This window comes from Zea mays, chromosome 8 (assembly GCF_902167145.1).
Source record: "Zea mays cultivar B73 chromosome 8, Zm-B73-REFERENCE-NAM-5.0, whole genome shotgun sequence".
NCBI lineage: Eukaryota > Viridiplantae > Streptophyta > Magnoliopsida > Poales > Poaceae > Zea > Zea mays.
In genome coordinates this window covers 179,626,499-179,647,724 of record NC_050103.1, presented here as the reverse complement: position 1 = coordinate 179,647,724, position 21,226 = coordinate 179,626,499, and the positions used below count along the sequence as shown (strand labels likewise).

Sequence of the window (21,226 nt, the reverse complement as noted above, 5' to 3'; positions counted from 1 at the left end):
GTAGGGTGTTACGCCTCTCACGTGGCTCGAACCTGTACAAGCTTATATGTTTCTCCTATCGTGCCACCGCACGAACCATCGAGTCACGATCAACGGCGTCGTCCTGCCCAAAAGCATCACAAGGTAACCCTGTGGTGTGCGGTCGGGTAACAAACACTGACATCTTTCTAGTAAAAGCTTTGAATCATTCTGGCTCCTTCAGGTTGGCTGACTTGAAAGAACTACACTCATGCTCTGGCGACCTTTAGAGATATTATGTTTAAACTACAGTTAAATGTTTCATTTTATTCTTTATTCCTTCTTTTTGGTTAAAGAGAATGCACCCTTTTTCCTTATGAAGGGGAACTTTATCAAAAAGGTAAGGGGTAAGGTTTTTAATAGGTGGCTCTCAGTAGGTTGTAATTAGCCTAAGGAATATAAAGGCAAGTTCTCTAAGGAATCTGACATGCGCCAACACCTTCGACTTCGAGTGCTAACCAACAAAACCGAAGTCTAAGAAAAAAACATTTGTCATATCTCAATAGTGACAGGGCAGAAAAAAGATCTTTGTTATACCTTAATGGTGATAAGGCAAAAAGTCGTTCGTCGCATCTTAATGGTGACGAGGCAGAAAAATACCTTCATCTTATCTTAATGGCAATAGTATAGAAAATGGCCTTTGTCATATCTTAATGGTGACAAGGCATAACAATCCCTTCATCATATCTTCATGCGACAAGGCAGCAAATGACCTTCGTCATAGCTTAAAGATGACAAGGCAGAATAAAATCTCTAAAGCGACAACATATAAAAAGGTCTTTGTGGAAACGTTTCAATAAAACATATATTATGGGTCCTTTGTGTAGAAAGAGGGGATGTACTTCTTCACTTTTGGCTCAGAACAAAAACGTTTATGCATATGTCATTATCAAAGCTTTCACATTAGTAGCTTTGCCAATTTTGGTCTTTGTGCTGCATCGCTTCATGTGTGCGAAAGAAGGGGAGGCATTTTTTACATTGGACTCTGAATAAAACAACATACGTTTCACATAAACAAAGCTCTAAGGTAAACATTCTAGCTACACATGTTGGTTCCAAAATGTCATTTCATTAGCATGAAGATAATGGAGATACTTTTGACCTTCATCTCAAAAAAGAAAAATATATAGCCCAAACTTGAAATTAAAACAAGTATATTTATATGTCTTCATTCATAAATTTAAATTATGTTTCATTACAAATATCTTATACAACTAAATCCATTATTCATTTGGATTTGAATATGTAAATGCATTTAGCCTTAGATCCGCATGCTAGACCCTTTTGTCAGCACCGATAGACGCGTTTTCAATAGGTTGTGAAGGCATGCATACAAAGCAAAGGCTAAGTTATAGCTATTCTAAAGTATCTTTGGCAAAATCTGATATACAAAATCTACACTTGGTCAGCAAGTGGCGCGGACCCTCATCTTTCTTTTTTTACTTAGCTATTTTTGTGTTGTGTGCCTCCTTATGCTTTTGGCATATGCATAGGCTAGGTCCTGTTCACCCTTGTTTCAAATTAATATGAAGAATCTTTGACCCATGTTGTGAGACCCATTTGAAGGGTACTTTATATCTTTGGCTAAAATATTAAAATTAGGACATGCCACAATTTTTAAGTGGGAGCAATCGACTTTCTCTAGGACGATACAAGCAACACTGTGGGCATTGGCCAAAGCGCAGTAATCGCCACTTGATTCAAGCACGGAGGAGAAACTGTCCACTTCATCGACCATCTAGTTTAGGGCCCTGCCAGATTCGCCATCTTTAAATGACATATGTTTTGGTCACACACCAACCAAAGACAAAATGTTATATACACGGTAAGGGCAGTGTGAAGCCATATCAAAAACTGAGTGTACGATTGAGAGGGTGTTTTGTAGTTTGTCAGAGCTTTACTTTCCTCTTTAAGCTCCTTGGAGACATTTTGATTCTTCTTCTAGGCATCAACAAGCTACTATATAAGCACCAGAACCTCTGCATCATGTTTTTTCTTGTTTCTTAGAGACTTTGGATTGAAGATCTGCAACTCCTTGTTCCTTGTCTCTAGCGTAGCTTGAAGGGTGGCCTTCTCTTGGGTCAAAGCCTTGATAGTGCCATAACATTTTCGAAGGCCTTTAGCTAGGTATTCAACATTTTAGTCTTCTCCCCATCGTTTTTCCATAACACAATGATATCTTCGTGAAGCTCAGATATGGACATGGCATGGCTTTTCTCTTCTAGATCACTCTAGGTCCTATGAGCTTTGCTTAGGGTCATGCCCTAAAAAGGAGAAAAGAAAGAACTATTTATCTACTAAAGCTTGCACAAAGAATGTAGAAACAAAGTAGAACAAATACAAACCTTTGGGCTATACGTAATACATTAGGCAAGGTCTCGCTTGCTAAGGGCAGTGACCTTGTGTTCGAGCATTGTAACATCCCAAAATCCCAACCCAGGTTTGAAACCCTAACCCCCCTAATTCCCCCCTCCTTCATTTTATTCTTCTCCCTTAACCCTACCCCTAGGTCACCCCATCATTTGCATGCACTTAAAATGATTTGAAGCACCTCACATAGACCATATTTATCACCAAGTTCATTTAGAGAAATTTTGATAAGAGAAAAAGAAACAAAAAGACACAAAAGTAGAAAAGAAAAAGAAAAAGGAATAGAATAAGAAAAGGAAAAGGAAAAACCCTCTCCCCTCCCTCGGCTGGGCCGAATCCCAGCCCAGCTCGCGCGCGCCCGCTCCCCCCTCTCTTCCGGCCCAGGCGGCCCAACCCGCGCGCCGCTCCCGCCCCCTGACCACTGGGCACCGCCTGTCAGCACCTCACCGCTCTCTCCCTCGCGCGAACCTCTCTCACTGGCAGCCCGACCCCACCCGTCAGCTCCTTCTCCCTCGCCCATCCCTCACCGGCGCAATCGCCGCCGAGCGCCCCTCGCCTCGTCGCCTCGCCATTAATGCCTGCCAGCCCCCGCGATAACCCCGCCACTGTGCTTGAGCCGACCACTCACCCCCTCAGCCTGCCCGAGCCGTCCCAATCGGCGTTAGCGCCATTCCCGTACCCATGGCGAGCTCGCCGGTGCTCGTCGTCTCCCCCATCCCCCTCCCTCCCCCGAGCGCCTATAAAAGGGCCCGCTCGAGCACCGTCTTCGCCACACAACACCAGCCATCCTCACTGCCCTCCTCCCCGAGCCGTTCAAGCGAGCGCCGCCGTGCCCCCTGCCTTGCTCCGGTGAGCTCCCTTCCCCCTCTCTAGCGTCTCTCTGTTCAATTAAGCTATGGCCAAAGCTCCGCCACACACTCGTGATCACTCAACACCACTTTGCCCCCCCCTGTCGTGGCTGGAAACCTCACCGGCGGCTTCGCCGCCGCGGGCGCCCGCCACTGCGCCATGGACCGGCCGCCATACGCCCCTGTAGGCCAAATTTGCCCCACCATCGTGACCCACTCCAACCGCCCGTGCTTCGCCACCCCTTCCCTGCCAGAGGACCGGACCGACGGCGGAGAACCGCCACGGAGCTCGCCGCCGACCGGCCCGGTCGAGCCCCCTTCCCCTCCGTTACCGTAGCGCCGTCAGCTCCCCCCCCCCTCTCTCCCTAGCTGGTGGGCCCGCGCTACGGCGCCGTCCCCGCCGCCGTCCCCTCGCTGCTGGGCCGTTTGGGCCGCAAAGCGCGCCCGCGCCCGCACGCCTTGTGGGCCAAAATCCCCCCCGGCCCGGTTGGATGGAGAATCCCTTTTCTTTTTCTTTTTCCTATTTTCCTTTCCCATTTTCACACATATATTTAGATACTAATATTTTATGCACCAAAAATTGTCTAAATAAATTATTAGGGCACAAAAATAATAAAGTATAATAATTTGCACACCCCACAAAGGTCACTATGTTTGATGTATTGTTATTGTCTTGTTTAATTAGCGGAAGAGGGATCCGATCCTCCGGAACTCTTAGCTCCGGAAGAAGGGCAGGAACCCGACCCCTCCGAGATTAACCTTTTGTGCCAGGAAAGCTTCAACAAAGGCAAGTCCATCTTTCCCTTGATGCATTATTTACCTATTTCTCTCTACCACTGCCTAAGCCTGGATTATGGGATGGGAATCGAATTGCATGGTAAGCATGAGAGAGCCCGCATTAACTATTACTTCGATTAAAAGATATGGGACAAGTAAAAAGGGGTATAAGTGAAATGTTTTCCAAAAGAGTGCGATGAAGGGTACTCACCCTCATCACCTGGTGAAGTAGGATGATCAGGGACTCCCTGGTTTAGGGGAGGGCCTAAGATGTTGGCTCAGCTGGTTTAGGCGTGAGCAGAAGGATCGTCCTCTCATATAAGGACCAGTTTGTCATCTTTCATTACCTGTACTCTCAAAAAGTACAACCACTCGAGGTTGTGTGGGCAGCCACTCAATCTGAACTCGTACGGTCCCACCCCAGGGTTATGAAGGCTGGGGTAGCACCGGGAGGATAAGGAGGGGGAATGTTTTGTCCGGTTTGGACATGGTGGTGGCCTGACTCCTTCCGGTATAACCGTTAAGGTTCGGACGTACAAGGAAGGAAAGAGTTTCGGATTCAGGTCTCATTGGCCATGAGATCGCAGAGCCGGACTAGTGGGTAAAGTGTACCCCTCTGTGCAGAGTCTAAACCTATTCGAATAGTCCGTGTCCACTGGTATGGACGAGTCTGGTATAGTATGACAATTAGTGTTTCTACTACAACTGGGAACAGGGAAATGCGTGTGTATGTTCTGGAAAGAAAATGGTACCACGGGAGCGGGAAGCTCAGTGGTGGTCAAGCAAGTGTTACTTCTTTTGTCTTGGGAAAACCCTAAACATTGAGTACCGCCTTTCTATCAAAAAGTATGAGTGACTTCAACTCCACCATATAAAGCATGTACAATATAGGTCACTTTCTCTTTACGGGAGCCGGGTGGGCTTGCGGAATACCTAGTGTATTCACCCAGATTTATTTATGTTTTTCAGTAGCTGAAGACTTCTTTTCTGCTATGCTTGATTGATGGGGCTGTGTCTTCACCCAGTTCTGCCTGTGGCCTGAGCTATTTTATCTTCCACTGCGCTTTATGTTTTTCGGCTCACTTTCGAGCTTGTATCCCCGGTATTGTAATAACATTATTCAGACTCTGTAACTATTTGAAGTAATGAATGTGGTTACTAGCCTCCTGGGACTAGTAATTGTATCACATTTGAGTCCCAAAGGATCGGGACGCTTTAGGTGGTATCAGAACCTATAGGACTGGCCGTAGACCACAGCCCTGACCTTAAAAGTTGCCTTAACAAGAAAACACCTCTTACCTCCAAGAAACACTCTTTCCCCTTTTCCCCGATATTAATAGACCTTTCTTTCCGTCTACCAGATGGAAAACCCCTGGGTGATTAGGACTTCCTATTGCTCAGAGGAGGAAGGCTTTCCTCACCTTCTTCGAAGCTGCACGCTGCGCTTGAGGATCCGCAAGAAGCCCGAATATGTCTGGAAAGAGTACCGTGAAAATGGAATGGAAAAGTGCTCTATGGCGGTCTACTTGGGAGAAAGCCGGAACTACCCAAACCACCCTCCTTTCCAAATTACCTTCATCGGGCACTGCTTCCCAGACACATGCCAGAGCGTTGCTCGAAAATCCCTCAAACAACTGTGCCAAAACTATAGCCAAGAGATCTTTGAGACTCCCCTCCGATATTTCCCACCCAGCAACAAAAACACCCCAACCTGGAAGAAAAGACTCCAGGCTCTATCAGGAGGAGATCCCATAGAAGATGATCCCACTATCGTCTACATGGCTGGATACCTCCACACCCTCGACAACCACTACGATGAGCTCTCCTCCCATTGTACCCACCTAAACTCCCGAGTGGAAAGCCTAGAGCAGCAAGTCAAAGAGCTTACGCAAGAGAAGGCATCTCTCCAGGAGAGTCTCGGCATAGTGGAAGGCGAGGAAGCCAACACCCGTGAGGCCTATCGGACCTTGAAGATAGACTTTGACAAGAAGCTAAAGGCACTCGCCCTCAAAAAGAAGATCCAGAAGAAGACCACTAACCAAGGATGCCAGACAGAGAAGAAGGCCCCTCTAGCCCTACCTACCCCTAGAATAGATGACTGGTCCGACGAAGAAGATGTATCCCTAGCCAGCCTCGATGATCTTCTCAAGGCATTTGGGGACACCTTAGACAAGGAACTCGCTAGTACCTCGAAGAACGCTCTCGTGTAGTCTCCCCCTGTACTAGTCTTATGCTTGTAATGTGATGGTGTAATGAATAAAATAACTTGGTTGAAAACAATTTGCATGTGCATGATAGTGACTCTCTTCCCTGGCAGATGGCTTCGGATAAAACCACGCCTACCGCCTCAGGGATTGGAGCAGGTTCCCCCCGAAGAGCTGAAGGGGAAGTCGTTAGAGAAGAGAGTGAAACCCACCTCCCCGCACCTCCACCCCTACCCTTAGACCTAGCCCAAGTTCTAGCCAATCAGACCCGACTCATCGAGGTCCTCACTCGAAATCTGGAAAATCAACGGCCAAATGGTGGAAGACCGCAAGACAGAATGGGGGACTTTCTGAGACTCAAACCTCCCACGTTCGCCGGATCAAGCAACCCCTCGATGCAGACGATTGGATGCGCACGATCAAAAGGAAGCTGGAAGCCATTGGTTGCCCAGAAAATCAGCGTGTTCAACTGGCTGCCCACCAACTCTCTGGGATGGCCTTAGCCTGGTGGGACACCTTCAACGTCACCATCAGAGATGCTACCTGGGCGGAATTTGAAGCAGCTTTCCGGGAGCACCATGTGCCCCAAGGATTGGTACAGCTTAAGGAGGACGAGTTCCGAGAATTGACTCAAGACGGAAGATCTGTCAGCGAATATGTGCACAAGTTCACGGAGTTAGCCCGCTACGCGCCAGATGATGTCAATACTGAGAGCAAGAAGATGGCCCGTTTCCTTAAGGGACTCAGGCTAGAACTCAAGACAATTCTGGCTAGCCAAGACTTCCTCAACTTCTCTCACCTTTCCAACAAGGCCATGCAAGTTGAAAGAGCTAAGGAGGAAGAAAAAGGACATCTCAAAAGGAAGTTCCAGGTTCTCCGGGCACAACAGCAGGACCGGCACCAGAAGACTCGATCATTTGGGTTTCCACCCAAGGGGCCCAACTTCAGTAGACCAGCTGGACCCACTCCGTCACGATTCAGCCAGCAGAGTCAGAGCTCTTTCCATTCTCCCTCGGTGGCAAGCAACCAACCTACGGCAAATGCATGTTGGCACTGCGGTGATCCAAGTCACTTCAAGAACAACTGTCCGCAGCTGAAGCCACAGGGACCCGCCTACTCCAACTCGGTGAATGGCCCCAAGAATACCTCGGCACCCGCCCCCAAGGCGCCCTCCGCCGTCAGCCAGCAGAACAAGACTCCGTACCAAGGGAGGGCACGTGTAAATCACGTCGATGCCCAGGAAGCTCAGCAGGCTCCGGGAGTAGTACTCGGTGAGTTCCTTGTTGAATTTACTCCCGCTACCGTACTTTTCGATTCTGGAGCATCCCACTCTTTCATAGCCACTAGCTTTGTGGAAAAATATGGCATTCCCTCTACTCCCCTAGAGATTCCTTTGGTCACCTGAACCCCAGGGTCCGACCTCCTATGCCAACTAAAATGTTCCCAAGTCAGAATCCTTTTAAGTGGGGTAGTATTCCTGGCAGACTTAACTGTCTTGCCATCCAAGGGAATTGATGTAATCCTAGGGATGGATTGGCTAACTAAACACAAAGGCATCATCAGTTGCGCAGACAAGACAGTCCTCCTCACCGACCAGCAGGGAAAGTCAGTCTCTTGCCAGGCACAGCCACCCGCCAGTGACCCAATGATGTTCAATCTAACAACGAAAAGTATATCAGTAGTGGAAGAATTCATGGACGTATTTCCAGAAGAATTGCCAGGAATGCCACCAGAAAGAGAAGTGGAGTTCTACATAGATCTGATTCCTAGAACAAAAATAAATTATTAGGGCAAAAAAATAATAAAGTATAATAATTTGCACACCCCACAAAGGTCACTATGTTTGATGTATTGTTATTGTCTTGTTTAATTAGCGGAAGAGGGATCCGATCCTTCGGAACTCTTAGCTCCGGAAGAAGGGCAGGAACCCGACCCCTCCGAGATTAACCTTTTGTGCCAGGAAAGCTTCGACGAAGGCAAGTCCATCTTTCCCTTGATGCATTATTTACCTATTTCTCTCTACCACTGCCTAAGCCTGGATTATGGGATGGGAATCGAATTGCATGGTAAGCATGAGAGAGCCCGCATTAACTATTACTTCGATTAAAAGATATGGGACAAGTAAAAAGGGGTATAAGTGAAATGTTTTCCAAAAGAGTGCGATGAAGGGTACTCACCCTCATCACCTGGTGAAGTAGGATGATCAGGGACTCCCTGGTTTAGGGGAGGGCCTAAGATGTTGGCTCAGCTGGTTTAGGCGTGAGCAGAAGGATCGTCCTCTCATATAAGGACCGGTTTGTCATCTTTCATTACCTGTACTCTCAAAAAGTACAACCACTCGAGGCTGTGTGGGCAGCCACTCTATCTGAACTCGTACGGTCCCACCCCAGGGTTATGAAGGCTGGGGTAGCACCGGGAGGATAAGGAGGGGGAATGTTTTGTCCGGTTTGGACATGGTGGTGGCCTGACTCCTTCCGGTATAACCGTTAAGGTTCGGACGTACAAGGAAGGAAAGAGTTTCGGATTCGGGTCTCATTGGCCATGAGATCGCAGAGCCGGACTAGTGGGTAAAGTGTACCCCTCTGCGTAGAGTCTAAACCTATTCGAATAGTCCGTGTCCACTGGTATGGACGAGTCTGATATGGTATGACAATTAGTGTTTCTACTACAACTGGGAACAGGGAAATGCGTGTGTATGTTCTGGAAAGAAAATGGTACCACGGGAGCGGGAAGCTCAATGGTGGTCAAGCAAGTGTTACTTCTTTTGTCTTGGGAAAACCCTAAACATTGAGTACCGCCTTTCTATGAAAAAGTATGAGTGACTTCAATTCCACCATATAAAGCATGTACAATATAGGTCACTTTCTCTTTACAGGAGCCGGGTGGGCTTGCGGAATACCTAGTGTATTCACCCAGATTTATTTATGTTTTTCAGCAGCTGAAGACTTCTTTTCTACTATGCTTGATTGATGGGGCTGTGTCTTCACCCAGTTCTGCCTGTGGCCTGGGCTATTTTATCTTCCACTGCGCTTTATGTTTTTCGGCTCACTTTCGAGCTTGTATCCCCGTTATTGTAATAACATTATTCAGACTCTGTAACTATTTGAAGTAATGAATGTGGTTACTAGCCTCCTGGGACTAGTAATTGTATCACATTTGAGTCCCAAAGGATCGGGACGCTTCGAGCATGGGTAGGCCAAAGTTGCCCATTATTTATTGTACAATGTTAGTCTCATTTATGTTAGGAATGCACTCCAATGTGTTGGATGAATGGTATGCCATCAAATAAAGTGCAATCCTTGTCGTAGCCCAAGCCTTCGGCAAATATGGCTAGCGTGGTGGCTTCTTATAGAATGAACTTCACCCTAGAGATATTGCAAAGTCATGGCTTCTCTTCATTAAAGGCTTTGTCTCTTTTCGTAGAAATGTGCTTCAAACAAGAGAGCTCTTTAGTTGTGTTCCTTTTCTACTTCTATGACCGAAGAGTATGGGTGGTCTAGATCCATTTCGACTATTGCTACTATGGGCGATTGTTTCTGTTTGTCAGACGAAGATTCATATGTGGCCTGAAGAATGGTTTCACTCATGTGGCCTTGATATTATCGGTAGTGGACCTTAGGCTCTCGCTAGGCCTGATGTCTTTGGTTTGCTCATCGCCAAATATGCCAAAGAGGGGAGGCACATGGTGTGGTAGATCAAGGAGGTGTCCTCATCTACATCAACACCAAGCTTCAGAGTTGTCCCACTTAGTGGTAGGAGTTGCGGGGCTCTTCACTCGCTTTGTAGGGGTGAAAGAGAAATGGTCTTTGAGCCATTTCTATATTGGTTTTTGTGTTTGTGATTATCACAACTCAGTGGACTAACTAGTTTGCTAAGTGTTTAAGCACATGATTAAGAGACTGAATTTAGAAGATCTAGTGCAGAGATATAGACCAGACTCAGAGAAAAAAGGAATATTAAGTAAGAAATGAATTTTGGGTCAATTTAGTGTTTAGATAAGTCCTAAAAAGTCATAGTAACATATTGGAACATTTCAAAGATCAGATGTAGAATTTAGTATTCCAGGGGTCAAATAGAGTTAAGTATGAGAAAGTATAAGGAAGGAATTAAAAGATCAAGATCTATGACTTAAGAGTGTTTAAATGGGCTCAAGATATGTTTGTCTAAGTCATCAAAGTGTCCAAGACAATATTGAAGCCTAGAAAGTTGTGTCCAAAATGGATTAAATCTAGGTACTTGAGAGTGCACCGGACCTCTCGTAACAGGTCTGATGTGCACCGGATCGGGCACACATAGATGTAATTTTTGGGGCTTTGGCAGATTGGTGCACCGGATCAGTCTGGTGTGCCACTGGACCACTCACCATACTCTACACACAGAGAAGGTGTAAATGGAATTCAGCAGAAGGGGTGCACCTTACCAGTCTAGTGTGCCATCAGACCTACAGTATACCCAACGGTTAGAAGGGGAAGTCTAGTGGTCTGCTGATGTGGCAGTGAACAATGCGATGTCTGGTGTGCACCGGACGAGTCCAGTGCCACTGATAGCTGACAACATTACAAAATGGTCACTAACGGGACAAGGTATAGTGCCATGTCCGATGCACCACCGTATCGGTCCGGTATGGCCAGTGTCAAAATAGTTTTGGGAGTGGATTTCCAATGGCTCTATGGGCTTTGGGGGCTTATAAATACGACCCCAACTAGTGTGTAGGACATCCAAGAGCTGAGAAAAAAGTGATACAAGCTAGAGCAACATCTCCAACCTTCCCAAGTGATCCAAGTGTCTCAAATTGTGTTGTGTACTTAGAAATAACATTCGTTTGAGTGATAAGTGATAGAGCATTTGTGTTTGAGATGCAAAAGGAGTGTTTTGTGATTTTGAGCCTTAGGGCAAAGCTCCCAATGAGAATTGTAAAGCAGGCAAGAGCCTCCAAATTGTGGAGAAGCTTGTGGAGACTCCATCTCACATTTGAGCAAAGTGGAAGGGAACTCAAGTTTGATCTTGGTGATCACTTTAGTGAGAAAAGGGTTGAGAAAAACCCGATCCTTTGTGGACTCTTCAATGGAGACATAGGCTTATTTATGAAACCAAACTCTAGCAAATAAATTCCTGTGTCTTTGTTTTGCTTTTGCAATTTGTTGTACACATTTCTTCCCTATATTCTATGTGCCTTAATCTTTATATTATTGCTAAGATCTTTCTGCATTTATATTTATTAGCAACATATTGCACTTGAACTTATCCTAGATTAACATCTCTTATTCTAACACTTAGAATTATATATTTCGGATCAAGTTTTGAGTTTAAATTTTAGGTTTTGTCTGCTCACCCTCCCTCTAGACGACTTTCAAGGGGCTCAAAATTTATAGTGTCTAGAAGACTAAGAACGCTAGCAAGCATTCTCTTTGTCATTGTCTCGAGAATCTATGTTGTCCCTAGGATTGCTTCACTAACCACAATCTTTTTGGTGACCAACTTCATAAGCTTTTTTCTCAGCTTCGGCCATTATTGGAAGTTTTGCCTTCGGCACAGGGGCATCAAAGTGTTTTTGCTTTTTTAAGCCATGTATTGCCTCCTCCTACAACATGCTTAGTTCACATTTTTTTTATTCCAGTCCCATCGTCCTTCGCAAGGTTTGGATAGTCTGAATACTTGAGCCCGTATGCCTTGAAGACCCGGTTGAACCTCTACATTCCTTTGCTGCTAAAAGCTTCGATTAATAATATGTCTTCTTTTTATTATATAGTTTCTGAGTATTTCATTGGCGATTATCTTAACAGTAGCAAGCCACACTTTGCACGACCCTAAAAATTTGTCGTCGAAGGGCTAAAATTTATAGGGCAACATAATAAGCTCCAGTTAGTTTTTTTTTGTCTCTTCTTTGTCGTCGAGCTTCGACACCGACCATCTGTCTTTGACAGAAAACACATGATAGGCTATATATTCTTGCACCAGATCACATGTGTGCATATTCTCACAAATAATATTGTAGGCAATCATTGTTGTCTGTCTTCATTCTAAAGGAGGGATTTGAGGGGTTCATGATCGGTTCCATCTCCGGTCACTTTGTTAGATCAACTTTTGGCTCGACAGTTCTAATGTTTTATTTTTTTAGAGAAAATCATCTAATGTTTCATTGTCTCACTTTTGGCTCGACAATTCAATTCTCATAACTATCATGGAAAAGCCATTACCTTAGACATAGTCGATCAATATTGATTGATTGTGTGATTTCACGAGCTATATATATGATATGAATACATAAAGAGATTAATTCAAGGTTTCTATTCTTTATAACATGAAATATTCTACATGGCTTGCGCAAATAAAAAGATGCCCCGGATCCTTTAAGGCCGCCTTTGGATTGCAGTTTTTTTACTTTTTCTATAAAATAAACTACTTTTAATACAAATTATATGAAATTTCAGCATTCCAAAGCCCGATAAAGATTTGTCGGTTGATGCCATGTCCCTTATGATGCGTTTGATTACGGGATAGCTAGGGACAGGTAGAACAAGGACGTCTCATGTCGTCCTCTCTCGTTCCTCCAATTTTAAGGAACAATTGAGATTAGGATAGTCCTGTTTCAACCCTTATCCTGAACCAAACAGTCTTATTTAAGGGGTCGTTCTATCCTATTTTGTTCTGTCATTACAACCAAACATATTTGCTAGGTCTTGACACAGTAACTTATGAAGTTGCAGTAGTTTTCAATAGTTCCAATGCTGTAACTTTTCTGGCCATCGCTAGTGTAAAAAAGATGGGAATCCGCGAAATTTCTTCGCTCCATCTTCGCAGTCGCATTTTTTTGCAATTTAGTCATTTTTGTTCAAAAAATTCACGTTTAGACCCTTGAATAATTTAATGTCGTTTTTGGACCCTTTTCTCGACGCCATAGGACGTGACGACAAGTTAATATGGCTCGGTGTTATAACCTACGACACCGAAGTACCTAGTGCACTGGACTATCACTGTTGAGCCGACACCTATGTGGTAGAGCTCGGCGCCATGAATCATAGCGCCGAGCTCCCGTCTCGGGTCGCGTGGGCCCAGGGGCGGAGGGCCCATTATGGCCCAAGCCATACCTAAAAAAACAGAACCGGCCGTCGCAGTCCGCCCGTCCGCCCAGCTCGAGCCGTCCGTCGTCCACTCGTCCCGCACGTCCGCCGAGCGCCGAGGCCCGAGGGCACGAGCAGCCACCAGCCAGCACCGCCCAGCAGGCAGCAGGCGCCCTGCAGCGGAGCAGCCGCGGCACCGGCCAGCAGCCACGCCGTCCGCCCAGCCCAGTAGCTGCGGCGGCAGTGCAGCACCGCCCAGCAGCCGAGCCAGCAGCCCAGCACCGCGGCACTCCGGCGCGCCGTCCGCCGAGCGCCCGACGGCCCGAGAAGGCGAGCAGGAGAAGCTCCGCGCCTCCGCCCGTCGTCCGCTCGGGCTCGGCCCAAGCACGCGCCTTCCGCTTCCAGGTTCGAGCCCCCGAGCACACGCAGCACGCGAGGCCTTCCGCTTCTTTGTTTGAATGTTGATTGTTTGAATGTTGTTGTTTGTCACAAACTTGCAGGTAATAATTATGCCAAATCAAAGGGAAAGAGGACCAAGTCACAAATTTGTAGATTTAAAAAGCTATTTTAGTCGCGCGTCTAGTAGTACAAACCCAAGTACTCCTTCGCATCACAAATGAGTTGTCCCTTCTGTTGCAAAAGAAGGATCAAAATATTGTTCAAGCCATGTCTTTAGTTGTTGATGTGAGAATTCGTTTGAATGATTTGAGAAGTGAAGGTTGGGATCCATTGTTTGAAGAAGTCAAAGCTTTTTGTGTGGAAGCTAGTATTGATATACCAGATATGGATGGTCCAATACCAAGATTTGGTCAGTCAAGAAGAGGAGGAAGAAATAATATCACTCAAGATCATTTTTATCGTGTTGATATCTTCTATGCTGCTATTGACTCTCTTATATCATAGTTGGATCATCGATTCAATGAGGTATATTTGATGTGAATAAGCTTGCTAGTCTTATGGAGATATATTTGGAGGATTTCTCTTTTGATGATCGCAAGTTAATCAAAGATCGGTTACTGACATTTATTGTTCATGTGCGAAGAGTTGATGAATTCAAAGCTTGTCATGATCTTGCAAGCCTAGCAAAAACAATGGTTCAAATTGGCAGGGATATTGTATTTCCTTTGGTCTATCGGCTCATTGAGTTAGCATTGTTACTCCCAGTAGCAACGACCACAGTTGAAAGGGCTTTTTCTGCCATGAAAATTATCAAAACTGAGTTGCGCAACAAAATGAGTGATTATTGGCTTAACGATTTAATGGTGATCTACATTGAGAGGGAATTGTTCAAAGAGCTTGATCTTCAAAATATTAAGAAGGCATTTCAAAAGAAGAAGGATAGGCAAATGCAATTGCCTAGGTCTCCAAGACATATATAACAAAATCAGTGGTATGACAATTACATGTTTTGTAGCAATTTGTTTTTATTTTAGACAATGTTTTATTTTTTATATATATCACGAGTTGTTTTACAAGTTAATTAGTTGAGTGCTAAATATTATACGGTCTAATTGTGTAGAGCCATACCTAATTTATTTTCATCCTCCCCCACTGCGTGGGCCAACGCAGGGAGTCCTTGTTTTGCTGAGACGTGCGTGTGGCTTGCTTTCCTTGCAGATATAGAGTGCAGCCGAAATAGACGTGTGCGTGTGGATGATATGTAATGCCATCTCGCCAACTCCACTCCCCAGCAAACTTTTTTTGTAAGAACACGTCCCAATCTCTCTCTCCCGTATTATGTTTGTTGTCTCTTTTTTGGCTACCAAGATTTGTGCAAATTGCAACAAAATAAAGATCAATGAGCAGAACCTTGGACCTCTTTTTAAAATTTATATAGACTAATTTATGCGTGTTGTTCGATTTAAAATTCCTGAAGATCTTCTATCCTCTAACAGTACTGTTCCCCCAATATTCGACATGCTTCCTACATCTAGTGTTTTTTTTTTCTACGAAAATGGTTACTCTCTATATAAAGTTGCCCTTTCACCTAAGAAGCGTTCATGCATTACGTACCTTTAGATTCTTGATTTGATACCTGACGACTGTACTGTCACGGCTGGAGTGTTCGGACGCGCATCTCCGTCAATTCGCAGCAGCCAGCAGAGAGAGCGGATACACGCAGGGTATACTGTACAACAGTACTCTCCGTTTTTTATTTTAAAAAGATGAGCTCGATTATGTGCTATGTAGAGACTGAAAATAGGAGCTCGGCGATATAAATGCAGCAGCGGTCCTAACATTTTAGGGGCCCGGGACAGGGTTTCAAATAGAGGCCTTTCAAATTATTTTTAATGTATAAATGTTACTAATTAAACATTCAAAATACATCTAAAAATATTTATATCAAATAATAAGTAAATAAAAGGCTATATATTATAATATCATCTTGAAATTTTCTTATAACATGTTTAGATATTTATTATTTTGTTGATGGACTATTGGATCGACTAAAATTGGGCCCTATAAATTTGGGGCCCAGGGCGACCGTCCCTCTGCCCCACCCTCAGGGTCACCACTGTATAAATGATGGCACCAAGCTCTGGCACATAGACACCACTAATAGTCCAGCGCATCAGTGGTAGGCTATGGCGCGGAGCCATGTTTCTAAAAACGACATTAAATTATCTAGGGATCTAAACACGATTTTTTTTAACAAAGGGGCTAAATTACAAAAATTCGGTCTTGGCAGTCACAAAGAGATGTAACCTTCAGCTGCATCATGATTGTATCTTTCCCCCGAAGAAAAGCTAGCACAAGCAGTCAACAAAAAATGTTATTTCCACATGATTGATTCCATGAATGCAGAGTCCAAACAACTGCATGTGAAGTCTTCGCGTAATTTATTCGAGACTCCACACAAGTTGCCAGTGTTACATATGCACAATTGTCCACCAGAGGGTACAGTACAGAACTAGATAGATCTCAGAGAACTATACACAGAACATCCATAGGGATATATATTTTTTTCTTTCTTTCTTTCTTCCTTTCTTTCCTTCGTTTATATTTATCGATGGTATTATAATGTAAAAGCAAGGCACACGTAGCTTATCTCAAGCATGGCTTAATCGATTGGTGACGGTAAAACTCTAAAAGAGTAATTTTCGATCTGCAAGGTTGGACGGCATATGCAGAGAATTACTGCAGGTTACTGAGGATGCCCAGTTCGCCAATGGTTGCCTTGTCTTACATCTGCATCTGTACCAGATAGTTCAGCACTTCACATCTGAGTTGGTGGAGGTGAATCAAAATGGTTCCAAAACAACTCTAGCAACACGAAGGCACTGCACAGACAGGGATTGAAACTAAGTTTGCAGGTCAGTTTGATGATGCACAAATACCATTTTAAGTGATTACCTTGACCTTTAGCTATTTGTGTTGCCATCGTTGTCACTTTCATCTCCAGAAGCTTCATAGCGTGGCTGGTCATACTTCTCACGGAGCTGCTTGATAGGAATGAAATCCCCAGCTGTGTCCTCACCGTAAAAGAGAAACTCAATGTAGGGGTGATCAAACCTTCCCTGCAGTACAAAAAGGGAACAATGTTACTTAAGCTCAACAAATACGAGACCCAAAAGTGTCGAACAACCATCATATGAGGAACATATACCCACTTTTTCTGATTCTTCAGCTGCAGAAAGATTTTCTTCTGCGACTGAAATTGAAAAAAAAATGAAATTATGAAAACTGCACAAGTTCCTTTATGAAACCTGTATGTATCTTAGATAATGAAAATTGTGGAATAGCATCTAACCTGTTTCGATTTTCATGCACTCTTTAATTCATAAAAGTTCATTTTAGACATAACTATCAAAATGTCATAACAATAGATGCATTATTTTATCTGGCAAGCTCAAATTTAAATCCTCAAATGCATATACATTAGAACTAATATAACGTTTCTTTGATTAGCAGGAGTGTGTCATTGTATTAATAGATAGTGGAAATGGTCGCCTCTGTCCTGTTTCGATTTGCATGCACCCTAACAAGAGATGCATTATTTTATCTGGCAACCCCAAATTTAAATCCTCAAATGCATATATTTAAATCTTCAATTAGGTGGAGAGGTGCATATCATGGTATTAATAGATAGTGGAATGGTTCTTGTACACTGCCCTTGGGGTGAAGACAAAAAAAGAGGGAAAAAATAAAAAAACAGACCTCTAGATTAACATGCGTGTCAAAGGAAGCGAGAATAATTGGCCAACCTGAGAACAACAAATATCAACTGACAAAAAAGAAAGAAGAACTCATACCATATGCAACCAGCAGTTCTGGATCAACATATACATCAACCAGGACCTGAAACATTCAACAATAAATTAAATAGTATGCCAAAATCTCAAAAGACCAGAAACTGAAACTGATAATGAAGAATCATCTCACAAGGCATTGTTGTATACTTGTATAACTAAGAAAATTTGTTTTCAAAGAATGATGTGCACCCAGAGAGAAACAGTTCATTTAACAAATGTCGATACTGCTATGTCATGGGCAGTCGGCTGGGCATTATGGGCCAGATGGCAGGAGGGTAGGTCAATTAGGGTTAGTGCTAGAGATAAGATATCTTGGTTAGGCATTAGGTCATCCCCTATATCTAGAATACCCTCTATATAATCAGGGATCTGGCCCATAAGGCTCAGCCAACTTCCCAAAACATGCCATTAATTATTTCAACAATAAATGTCACAGAATAGAAACAATACCAAAGTTCTGAAACAATTTCAGAACATGTCTGCGAGTGTACAATTATGAATTTCATAAATTGTACAAGCACGTCAATTATGATCAGATGAACAAACAAGTTAGCCTTTGCCAGGATTATTATATATAGCATGTTATCATTCTGCTAGTCTAGTGCAGCTGCAGTTTTACTGTAACTTCACAAAAATAGCTTACTATAATCTACAACAAAGAAGTCCTGAGATCTGCTACGAACTGTGGAGATTGATACAACTTTGGAAGCTGCACTTGCCTGATAAAAAGGTTGATTTGGACCCTTAGACAGCTTCTCCACGTTTGCTGTCTCCATCCAGGACTTGGATTCACAGCACACCGGGTCCATGCCACATATCACGCCTCTATATCCTTCAGCAAGAGTGCATGATGGTGCAAAAATCAAACAGGATAAACAAGAGCATTCACCAAGTCAATATTGAAACCAAATACTAAACTATGGATTTAATCTCAAAAGAAAATGAGGATGAATAAAGCCACAGATAAGCGTAGAGAATGGGACCTTTTTCATTCACTTAATGAAATATTTCCCTTTTTTCTAAAAAAACTACAGATAAGCTTTATCAACAGATTGAAAAAGAACGAACACATTATGCATCATGATTACATAGGGGCAGGGCAGACCGGCAGACCTAATGCGGGAGGCACCCACATGAGTGGGGTCTCGGGAAGGGATAAACTGGGGCAAGCTATGTCCCCGCAAATGCGGAGAGGCTGCTTCGAACCGGCGACCTGGTGACTCAGTGGACACATTATGGCATTATGCAGCCTAATTACATAGCTTATATAAAAACAAAGAAGTTATTGCATCGGTTTTGGTTCAATCGGAGCTGATAGTGTAGAGTATTTTTAGTGAATCTGGTTCAATCCCAAACTGGAACAGTGAAAATAAGGACTTTGTTGAGAATGCTGAAAAGAAATAGCACAAAGTGGTCACCTATTGTTACAAAAAGGGACCAATTTTAAATGCTTTTTAGTGTCCATATTGTGAGCCAAACGTTTTTAACAAAATGAATATTCATTGAGATTATGCTTAGCTACATAGGACAAGGTGAACAATATTTAGATTGTATAGAACTACTCACCATGTATATTGTGACGTACTTTCTGCCCTAATCGAAATGCATATTTCACATTTTGATAAGCAAGAGCTTTAGCAGATACTGCAAGAGACTCAACCTACAAGGCATTAGAAGTTCATATGTAACTTACTCAACAAAACAGTCATAAGACTAGGCCCCCTCAGTTTTGTTATACCTCAAGTTTGGCAATGTCATCACGGAGACCAGCTGCCAAAGCATAGTTTTCACTGTCAATAGCCTTCTGCAAGTCTGCACTGTAGTAAAAGGGGGGAATTTAAGGTAGCTTCCAAATGGATCAATTTTAGTTGCCCAACAACTGGTTTTCCCTCATCAGATTTGCTACGGTATAGGTCAAATAACAAAGGGGAGCACCGGAACATATGAATTCTTCATGTGAAAGATGTGTATGTGAGAACTTGTACAAGTGCACCCAATCTTATTATTACCATGGAACACTTGAAATGGTAACATACCGCACACGTATAAGATTTAGAGCTTTGTCTTGGGCTTCAGTCTTTGGTGAACCCCTTCTAGCTTCACGCTGCCTAATAATTTCTGTTTCAATCTACAAAAGGGTATCTTCTTTAGCAAGCTCTCATCTATCCTATGTATTCGCTTCCCATGAACTTGTAAGTGAAGGTGCTATGTTACCTCGGTTAGTTTTTCCCTCAATTGCTTTGCCACATCAAATTGTTCTATATTCAATGCATACTGGTAAAAAAACGAAGAGTGAGGCAGAAAAAAAAACAAATATTACACACAACAGTGTAGTGATGGCATGTCCAGTATTCAGTAAATAGGCCACAGACTAGACAATAGATAAGTGAAACAATAGGTATATGAAAAACATTAGCAGTTGGAGCAGTAGCTTCTGTTTGTGATAGATTATATAATGTAACGATAAATAAACATATAAAATCTGACCATAGGGAGAAGACATCCCTCGTTTGTCTTAAAGAAAGTGGAGTACCCAAGAATAAACAAGCAACTACTCACCTGTATCCGGGTCTGTAGATCCATCTGGAAGTAGAAGATCAAAATATCTTCATTAGCAGACTCACTGCGCTCCAGCCTTGCATCATTGCTACGCCCATCTCCTCCAAACAACCATCTGGCATTAGTTTTCACTGCGGCATTCATTCTTCTTCCATTGTTCTTCATTTGCGGTTTGTGTGCACACCACCAATGCAGAGAGTGCAATCCCTGGCTTACTGCATTAACTTCACAAGGCAGCCTCACATCGTTCCTTGCAACACAAGCCCTTCTGCAGTTTGCTCCATGGGGTGAGGCAACTGAACCGCATATAGAGATGCCCTGCATTGTATGGGCTTGAATCTCGGGAAAGTTCTATCACAATTTGCACAACTCAGCCCGAATCAATGGAGTACGCCCCTGGCAAATGGCACCTCCAATTCTGGCAAAGCACGATCTGCTATTAGCACAGCAAATTTTGCCTGGTGCATGCAAAACTTTCAGCAAATTGCTTAGTGCTCTGAAACTAGTAAGGTTACTCTGTCAACTAATCAGTGCTTGGGACTTTGGCTTCAGGAGACAAGACGGAGTGGTTCACTCGGTAGTATTTCACGACACCCTACAATTTGTTACAAGAACGAAGCAAGGGACAGCAATTTCTAGCTTCTTTCTCTAGATTGAGGACAACCTGTTGTCTGTTCACAGTTACAGGCAATCGCATGGGTCAATCCGCGCTCGCGCACGGAACGCACCCACGCCTATACGCCGGCGCGCAAGGCGTAAGGGATGGGGATGACCGGACCAGACCTGGCCGCGGCTGAGCGCAAGAAGCGTCCGGCATTGAGACCGGCCCGAGCGGCGACGCGCATGGCAGTGGCAGGGCAGCGCTGCAGCGGCGGCCCACCGCGGTGAGCAGAGCTAAATTTTGTGTGGAACCGAACTTGGGGTGAATCTTCAATCATAGTGGTGCGGAGAGGAACTAGCTCACTTTTTACCGGAAGCGAGCGCCTGCGCCTGCGGAGGGGGCAGCAAGGTGAGGGAGCCGAGTTAACGGCCGCGCCGCGCTGCTTCTGCAGTTCTGTGGAGAGGGACCGCTTCTGCAGTTCTGCTGCTGTAGGTGTGGGTGTGGATAGGGAAGAAGGGAGCCTGCTCGCCTCCAC

The 21,226-nt window shown here is 44.1% G+C and overlaps 1 protein-coding gene across 3 annotated transcripts; it reads right to left on the bottom strand.

Moving 5' to 3' along the window:
- Positions 1-16,033: 16,033 nt before the first annotated feature.
- On the bottom strand, positions 16,034-21,223 carry LOC100280211 (uncharacterized). 3 transcript variants are annotated; one of them, XM_008656635.4, is made up of 11 exons: positions 21,055-21,223; positions 20,091-20,508; positions 19,746-19,805; positions 19,568-19,659; positions 19,270-19,348; positions 19,098-19,191; positions 18,251-18,363; positions 17,532-17,577; positions 16,890-16,930; positions 16,633-16,796; positions 16,034-16,559 (listed from the first exon to the last, which is right to left on the bottom strand). In XM_008656635.4, the coding sequence occupies exons 2-10, from the start codon at positions 20,412-20,414 to the stop codon at positions 16,641-16,643; spliced, it is 1,005 nt and encodes a 334-aa protein (XP_008654857.1). In that variant the 5' UTR covers positions 20,415-20,508; positions 21,055-21,223; the 3' UTR covers positions 16,034-16,559; positions 16,633-16,640. The 3 variants fall into 3 exon arrangements, with proteins under 3 accessions (XP_008654857.1, XP_008654858.1, NP_001347960.1); XM_008656636.2 differs by lacking the exon at positions 21,055-21,223 and adding an exon at positions 20,874-21,048; NM_001361031.1 differs by having other exon boundaries at positions 16,097-16,559; positions 21,062-21,154.
- Between the last annotated feature and the right edge of the window lie 3 nt (positions 21,224-21,226).

Bases quoted from the DNA above. Each gene is read 5' to 3' on its own strand.
- LOC100280211 (XM_008656635.4), bottom strand. From the start codon at position 20,414: ATGCAGGGCATCTCTATATGCGGTTCAGTTGCCTCACCCCATGGAGCA. The intron at 19,660-19,745 runs GTAACATAGCAC...ACCCTTTTGTAG, and splicing joins TGAGGGAAAAACTAACCGAG to ATTGAAACAGAAATTATTAG. The intron at 16,797-16,889 runs GTGGGTATATGT...TTTGTACTGCAG, and splicing joins CAGCTGAAGAATCAGAAAAA to GGAAGGTTTGATCACCCCTA.